Raw genomic sequence first — 8,807 nt, forward strand, 5'->3', positions numbered from 1 at the left:
ATATATTATTATATTTTGTGGGTGTTGTATTTTGTAAATTGCAAGACCTTAATTTTTTGACTCTATTATATACGAGGATTTTATTGGGGGTTCTTATTTTGACGTTCGTCATACCAGGTAGGTACTCCTATACTTGATCAGTATAGTTCTTAATTGTAGTGCATGACGTATTATAAATCATTTGTTGATATCTTGACCTTATTCTTATAATTATACTTGATGTTTAATACCTTGTTGTTGACTTGTGATATGATCTTATTGCCATCATTATAGTCTCAATTATTTGTTGCATTACCTAGCCACGGATTTACTACTATATATGTCTGATTGACGACTTGTCCTGATTGATGTTGATTATGCTTGAGTAGATGTAGTCATTACTTGTTGAGCTGAGCATCATGACATATACATGATAGTAGTAGGTGTGGTTAACAGTTGTTATTTTTGTTGTTGGCACTCACCTAACACTATGTGATAGTAGGGCATGGGTGAGAGCATTTATTGCACTATGTTGGGTGCAACTAAAACTAGCTAGATAGCTTTCCTGAGATATTCTACCCACTCCCCACTTGATTAGTGGTGGTTTGCTGTTGGAGCATGTGCAGTTGTCCTATTGTGTGCCCCAGTTCATTGTTGGGTGCTTGAGAATGGTGAGTGCAAATAGTGACCATGCATATTGCTTGTGATGTGTGTTGCATATGTGCTATGCATGCATTTATTGGTAGTTTATTTTACTGCATCTTTGTGTGTGATATATTGCACTTGTTTGATATATTATTGTTGCATTGTGTGACATTATATACATTGGTTGAATTTACATGATACCTATTACCTGTTATGTAATATTATTGACCTTGTTCACTTCTATCTAGTACCCCATTGAGTATTTTATATTCACCACCCAGACCTTGGAATTTCTTATCTTCCTCCTCACGTAGCAGATAGGGATATATACTTTGAAGCTTGGAGTTCTGCCACACTGCCCCCCATCTCACAGCAGGAGGATCTTTGGTCTACTTTGTGTGGATGTTGGATTTCTTTTTGAATTTGTATTTGTATCCGTGGATTTTATTATTGTTATAATTCCGCTTGTATAGTTTCTATTATCGTGGACTTGTGGAGTTTGTCGTTTGTTTCGTTGTGATGTATATCGATATGCTTTGAGGGTTTTCGTTTATACATGGTTGGTATATCATTTGTGATTTTACATTGTTGGTATTTGTTTGTAATTTGGCATTTTAGATACATGTATTGGATTAGTAAGTGGTCGTGTGAACCTTATTCATATAGTTTGGTATTTTAAATACATGTGTTCTTCTAGAGAGCAGTCGTGTGGGCCTATGTTAAAAATGTATTCAAGGAATTTGAATTGTTACAGGGGAGATGATGCTTGAATTTTTTGGACAGCCGTCTCTCAGGACGTGACAATAACAAGTATAAACACTTAAGGTATTTGACTCCTCCTTAATTCAAGACTCCACCTGAAGTTAAGTTTTACTTAGAAAAATTTTGAGTAAAAACTCTTCATTTCCTTCTCTCCCCGTGAACTTGACATAGTTTTCATTTATCAACTTGATTAAACTATTCAAGCCATACATAGATTTTTGAAAAAAAAATATTTTGCAAGAATTAATTTTGAACCTTTTTAGTCACTTTAAAAAATATTTTAAAGCAACAAAAATTTTCCAAGTCATATTTTTCTAGGTCAAGAATTAACCATTTTGAAAAATATTTAGCAAGTATGTTTTTGAACTCAAGTTTGAAAAAAAATTCAATCAACAACACTCTAAAAACTATTCAAGATAAGATTTTGAAAAATATTTTAAATTTAACTTGATCTCTCTCCCTTTTGACATAATCAAAAAAATATTTGTTAAAAATTTTATTTTTGTAAAAAAATCATAACTCCTTTCTAAAAAGATTCTAGAAGTGAAAAGACCTTTAAAAAAATCTAAAAATAAAGTATAATAATACAATAATGTATGACAACTAAGAAATAATAATGTTATATTTATGTTGTTGTATATAGAGAATAAAGAACAAAGTTGTAGCGTGTAGCTTCCGAAGAGCATTGAATGTGAGCACGAGCACATTGAGAATGATTAAGAATGAAATGCTTAAAAGTTCTGCCTCGTTGCTCCTTTTATAGGCTTTCTTCGAATGTTGACATGTCACTTCTCGGTCAAGTAGACCATCTCTCGATCGCCTGGGAGTCTGCTAACATTACTGTAACGTTTGTCCAAAAATAAATGTTATCTGTTATCCCAATCGATTGGGCTCCCCTCAGTCGCTTGAAGTTAGGTCAATTTTCTTCTTTGACCTGACTTCTCATATCTCAAGATTTCATCTATATCGGTCGCTTGGAAGCATCTACAGTCGCTTGGATGTTGCAGTCGTCCACCCCTCGCTCCAGTCACTTGCAAGACCTCAACTCCAATGGTCGAATGTTATCTCCAACCAATCGCCTAGGCTTCCTCTCGATCGCTTAGAACCGTCAAACTTTGCTTCCTGCACTTGATATGCGCAATCAGCATGACATAGATTTAAAGTTTACTCGCGCGTAACTTTACTAGATGTTCAGCTCCTAGCTAACCCATATAGTGTAATTTATCAAATCACAGCTCCTAATTACCTCCACTTGGACTTGTTTGCCAAGCCACAACTTTCAGCTTCCTCCACTTGAACTTGTTCTGCCTAATTCTCAACTAGGACTTTTCTATTTGGATCGCAACTAAGATTTTCAACTATCTAATTCCCAGTCAAGATTTTGCACTTGCCTATCTTCACTAGGACTTAGCTATTTTACCTAATTCCCAATCAGGATTTTCATTTGTCAAATAAACTTCTTTACTTGACGTAAAATTATTAATTTGTAATAACCTAACTTTACACTTATTCATACATCAAAATATTAAGTTCACTGTGATGCTCCCAACACCAACACCAACTGTTGATTCTATAAAAAAAATTTGGGGAGCTTTAAGCTAGTATTGTTCTTGAAACTCCTCCTTACAAGTTGATACATTACTTAAAGGTCTTCAAAGGCTTAGATAAGGTTGAAACCATCAACTCAAGCTTTGATAATCTCTTTTAATTAGTATTCATATCATTGTCGGCATTTGAGAGATCACTTGAAAACATCTTACAAAGAGATTATAAGAGGTTTGTTGCATTACCTCTTATGAAGGGTTGATTTTAATTGAATCTATACAAAGTAATTCATCACTGGACGAGTCATATGTGAGTAGGACAAACTCTCTAAACTATATTAATTAAATCATGCATTGGTGTCTAAACCTATTCTTGATACAAACAATCAAATACACAAGAGCACCCCTAGGATTCGGAGATACATTTAATTGTCCTTATCTTGTAAGGGAAAGAAATATTTTGATTTGTAGATATCAACTACCTACCTACCCCTCTCTAGTCAGACATAACTCGTACAGACCAACCCACTTTTTTTTGACAAAAATGACTTGATATACATAATTGTATCTAATTATTTGTATTGTAATAATTAATTAGGTAATATTTTCAAATTGTTAAGCTAATTTACAATGTATAATTTTATTGTCTTTTTTTTACCTAATCTTCATGGTCCAATCACTTGTGGTGACATACATGTGTCCATAACGTAAGATATATCTAAATTATAAAACATTGAGTATGGTCAATATTTTTATTGTTAAAACATGAAGATATTTGATACTCAGTTTGATAAGAGACTGATTCCCACCCTCCATTAGGACAGCAAATCATAAGGCAAAGCATAGAAGATAATTACACTTATCAGAAAAGGAACCATATATTTGAAATCCAATGGAGCTCCAAGCCACAAAATGTAGACTACAATTAATATTTTCATAAAGTGTATGAGTTGTAATTTTTTAGGTATATATTTATATGAACAAAACATTAATTCATCCCTATGCTCGTAATTATAGGATAGCCGAGATGGGTCGAGAGCCCAATTCATTCAAACCAATTAATTAATGTGATCTCCATAGTAGTGATTTCACCTCTTTAAGAGTGGAGATGTTCATCTCTTTGAGAGAGGAAAAATGATCAAGGTGAGTAATTAATTATTTTTCTTTTCATATCTTATTTTTTAGTGCCACTGTTTTAAATTAGAATCCAAAAATATCATTGCATTTTAGAGGTTGTACACGATTGATTAACGAGCTATATGCTTTAAATGTCGACTCACAAATATTGTGTGTGTGTGTGTGTGTATATATATATATACTTGCATAATAATTGGAAACCCCACTAAGATAACATGTCCAAACTACATATTTAATTATTATTTTTAGATTTGTAAGTTTGTTAATTTATTCTATAAAATCTCATTGTAAATGATACTTTATATCATGATCGTAATCTAAATGAATGAATCGGCTTTGGCTTTATTTTCAAAATTGATAGTTTCATGAATTTATCCTCAATCTGTGCTATATATGTTTGGATTAATTTGCTCTTTGGGTAGAGAAAGGTCCATTAATAAGCCTTCACGTACGGACTTGTCTTTCAATTCAATCGTTGCATGTAGACTCTCTTCATAAAACTTTGTTTTAAATGTTTGCAGAGTATGGGGCCGGGAATAGGCACCATTAATTGTTGCCCTACTCTAAGGGCTGGGCTCACAAACAATTTTTAGTGAAAATCCATTGAACTAAGTCTTTCCCTGATCTGAAACTATATTGTAGATCACAAAGATTTGCATGTAATGGCTTGCACTGATTTCAATTGAGATACGGAAGAATTGAAATTGATTGTAGCTAGCCTATATATATAAATATAATAAACATTCTTTAGTTGAAACATTGTTTCGAAGGGGACCAGTCCATCCACGTACCTTAGTGTTCATTAATCAGTGGTGTGGTGTGGTGGCTGTACTGTGTTCATATGGGAGGAGAGAGGACAGAGAAAGGGGGGGAAGGGAAGGGAAGGGAAGGGAAGGGGGAGGGGAGGGATGCTCTTTCTTGCCTTGTTTCTTTGGGTCGTCTATATGTAACCACACTGTGTCACGCATCTCATCTAATCTTGTCTCCAGCATTATATTTCCTTTCTTTGTTATCTCCTTTCTTCTCTTTCTTCTTTCCGCCATCTTTCCGTTCATTCCTGATCTCTTCCTCTTTCTCTCTCTTTGGCTGCCTTCTCTCCTCTTCAAATATTTTTCAAATCAGGCAACTACAGATCCGAGGAAATATAGAATCATCCATCAATCAAAGCATCAAATCAAGGCATCAAATCAAGAATCATAGCGAGGAGTAGTTTGTAGAAGAATCTTATTCTTCGCTCTCAGTCGCAGTCCCAGTCTCAGGCGACAACGAACTACTACTACTACTACCACTACTAGTATTACTACCACCACCACAACTACAGCAGCAGGAGCGGCAGCAGGGAGTGGATTCCGTCCCCCTCACCTTCCATTCCATCGACCGGTTCGGTTGGCCACCCACCCACCACCATGTCATCCTCTTCAGCCGCCTTTTCCTTGGACCACCTCTGCCCACCCCCTTCCGAGCAACTCTGCTACGTCCACTGTAACTTTTGCGACACCGTCCTCGCGGTACATATCATATGCATATGCATAAGCTCATGCACACATCGCACCTTGAATTTTAGTTCCCTTCCTGACTACATCTAAATTTTATGCTTAATTACTCACTAACTCCCCTGTTCCTCATTATTTGTATGAGTTCGTTTGAGGTAATAATTTATTTATTTTTTTGTTCTTCTTCTTCTCGCCGATGATGCGATTCTCCAGGTAAGCGTGCCCTACACCAGCTTGTTCAAGACGGTAACGGTGAGGTGTGGTCACTGCACGAACCTCCTCTCCGTCAACATGAGAGGTCTTCTTCTCCCGGCCGCCGCCAACCAGCTTCACCACCTCAGCCATGCTTGCCTCAACCCACCCCACCAAAACCTCCTGGTACATGATTTATGCACACATCTCTGTCAGCTCTTCGCCTTCTTGTGATTATAGTGATTATTTTGCCTTATATATATATATGTATATATATGTACCGTGTGGTTAACGGATCAGGAGGAGCTACAGTGCCAGCCCCCAAACTTACTGCTGGATCCCTCGTCACTGTGCAATTCGAACAACAGCAACAGCTGTAACAACGGGAGCAACAGCAACAGCAACAGCTGCAGCAGCAGCCTCATCAACAGCAACGCCACCGTTAGCAATAGCTGCGACGGCAACACTAGGGCGCCTGCAGTGAAAGGGATGGAAGATGACAAGCTTCCACGTACCTCGGTGGTCAATAGACGTGAGCTACTCCTTCTTCCTCATCTTAAACTGCTCTTTCTTTTCCTCTAATTAATCAGGATGTGGGCATTACACTTGCACTTACAGTAACTTGAAACCCTATATGTCCTCCGCCACTCCACCATCATCATCTTTCTCCAGCCTGCAGCAAAAGGAATAATTGCTTGGGAGGCATAAGACTGTGCAATCGAGTAGAATGCGAACAAAATAGTGAGAATGTGTTTTTCAGAAGCTTATTGCATCGTCACACTAGAGCTTGTCTTCTGGTCTGTGGTCTACCAGAGGAAAGCCATCTGCCGCAATAACTGCACTGCGTACCGCGCCTTCAAGCTCTTCCCTGTAGCAATAGTGTGCCTCTCCTCTCCCATTCGCCTTTTCCATTTTTGTCCCCTTCATCATATCTTCTCCCAAATCCCTTACGAATCGAATCATCTGGGGTCCTAACAACCAACTCTTAACGAAATTGATGATTACTGTACATAACAAATAGCACAAGCTTAAGTGCATATAGTTCTAGGATTAGACACACTCTAGCTTTAAAATTAACCAAGGTGCACGTAAACTGATCATACTGAACCTGTGCAGCACCAGAGAAGAGGCAAAGAGTTCCATCCGCGTACAATCGCTTCATCAAGTAAGTGAAGAGTGAAATGTTTTAATTAATTTAGAAGGCGTTCTTGGATCAATCTTTTAACTTTTGCACATGCATGGTCAAACTAAATGCAGGGACGAAATCCAACGTATCAAGGCTGGGAATCCCGACATCACGCACAGGGAAGCCTTCAGCGCAGCTGCAAAGAACGTAAGCTAGCTAAATGCCAGACCTTAATATTTCCACTCTATAAAAGATGGACGAGGTGGAGTTCGATTAATTAATAAGTGACTAAAAGTTTTATAAAATTTGCTGTTTTAGTGGGCCCACTTCCCGCACATCCATTTCGGTCTTATGCCCGATCAGGGTCTGAAGAAGGCCAGCCTGCGCCAGCTTCCGGTAAACCAGCGTAACCATGTTTTTTTTTTTTTTTTTTGGTTCTAAAACGTTAAAGTTAATTTGGTCCTGAGCTTATCGATCCCCTGGTCACATCTCTTCCCCTCCCTCTTTGATTACTTTTTTTGGGTTTTAGCTCGAATATATATGCAAGGTAGATCAGAGCAGAAGAATCTTACAAGCCACTACTCTATCATGCACCACTACTACTACTCCAACTACAACCTCAACTTTTTCTTTTCCTCTCTTGTATCTTTAAATTTACAGGAAGGGGCTGACGATGTTCTTCCCAAGGAGGGCTTCTACCCCACAGCTGCTGTCGCTGCAGCTGCTGCCGCTGCTGCTGCTGCAAACACGGGAGTCACTCCTTTCTAAGCGCCCAAGGACGACACACACACAAAAAACACACACCCTCTCTCTCTCTCTCTCCATCTCTCTCTGCTACTACTGCAGCTACTGTTGCTGGTCTTCTTCTTAGGGTTTACTACTCTCCTTTAGGGTTAACTATTTTAATTCTCTTCCTTCTTTCCTTCTTTTCTTTTTTGTTTCTGAGTTGTTGTTGTACTTTGGGTGGATGTCGAGTTTAGGCCGGCACGGCCGCGGAGGGTGCAAACGCCTGAAGAAAAAGGTCAGCGTGCTCGGTCGTGCTTAGCTGTGCCTTAATTTGTCTAACAACGAGTGTGCTCTCTCTCTCTCTCTCTCTCAATCTCTTGCTATGTGGAAGGACCTCGAACTGTTTAGCAAGTGCTATATTTCTAGTGTTCCTCTTTGCTTTTAGATGCGTGTCGCTGGGCTTTGCTCTTCGATATGTTCGCCACCAGGTATGCATGCATGCATATGCAAATTCAAAAGAGAAACTTCACATTTTGTCATCCCTGTGATTGCTTTTGACTCCAGCTGGTTCGTTCATAGTGATCAACTGTAGATGTGATATCGTTTCCATTTTACTTTAAACGAATAATGAAAATGTAAACTACGAAAGTTCACATGCTTTTCGGTGTCTAGCTAGTAGATTATTTGGTGGGCACGAAAGTATAAATCAACTAGTAATTTCTCCAAACTAGCTAGATGTATATAATTTATCGTACTACATAAACGAGATCTGTACGTTGGAACTACTCACGGGAGGTAATGGAATAGATGAAAATAAAAAAATAAAAATTACAAAAAATATTAGAAAAAATATATAACTGTCATCCATATTAGCAAGTTTGTATTTCTTTTGCCGTTGAAGACGATGGAAGTTTAGAAGTGAAGTACTGCTGTAGAAATTAAGGGTGCCTTTGATATCATTAGATGGAATTTGAGACTTCTCTAACACCATTTATTAAAACTTATCATCGCAAATTATATATTTATAGATCTAAAATTGAGACTTTAGAATGCATAATAATGTTTGCCATAAGTTCACAAGCAATGGAATCTTTAACTCCCTTTGTTAAATAATACAAATGTAGAAGAAGAAACAAAGTCAAGAGCAAGTTAATTAATGGGGTTAATCCGATGTGAGCAAGAGTATACAAGTCAAATATATTA

The 8,807-nt window shown here is 37.6% G+C and overlaps 1 protein-coding gene across 1 annotated transcript; it reads left to right on the forward strand.

Moving 5' to 3' along the window:
• Nucleotides 1–5,473: 5,473 nt before the first annotated feature.
• LOC141816760 (protein YABBY 4-like) lies at nucleotides 5,474–7,646 on the forward strand. Its single transcript, XM_074704496.1, has 7 exons — nucleotides 5,474–5,575; nucleotides 5,774–5,938; nucleotides 6,053–6,284; nucleotides 6,869–6,917; nucleotides 7,010–7,085; nucleotides 7,197–7,274; nucleotides 7,539–7,646. Exons 1-7 carry the CDS (start codon nucleotides 5,474–5,476, stop codon nucleotides 7,644–7,646), a joined length of 810 nt encoding a protein of 269 aa, XP_074560597.1.
• Nucleotides 7,647–8,807: the final 1,161 nt, after the last annotated feature.

This window comes from Curcuma longa, unplaced genomic scaffold (assembly GCF_044706935.1).
Source record: "Curcuma longa cultivar G26 ecotype Majalengka, Jawa Barat unplaced genomic scaffold, ITB_CL_G26_1.1 contig_18045, whole genome shotgun sequence".
NCBI lineage: Eukaryota > Viridiplantae > Streptophyta > Magnoliopsida > Zingiberales > Zingiberaceae > Curcuma > Curcuma longa.

Excerpts from the sequence above, each read along its gene's own strand:
- LOC141816760 (XM_074704496.1), top strand. The coding sequence starts at position 5,474 with ATGTCATCCTCTTCAGCCGCCTTTTCCTTGGACCACCTCTGCCCACCC. Across the intron at positions 5,939-6,052 it reads CACCCCACCAAAACCTCCTG|GAGGAGCTACAGTGCCAGCC; the intron begins GTACATGATTTA and ends TTAACGGATCAG. Across the intron at positions 7,275-7,538 it reads CCAGCCTGCGCCAGCTTCCG|GAAGGGGCTGACGATGTTCT; the intron begins GTAAACCAGCGT and ends TTAAATTTACAG.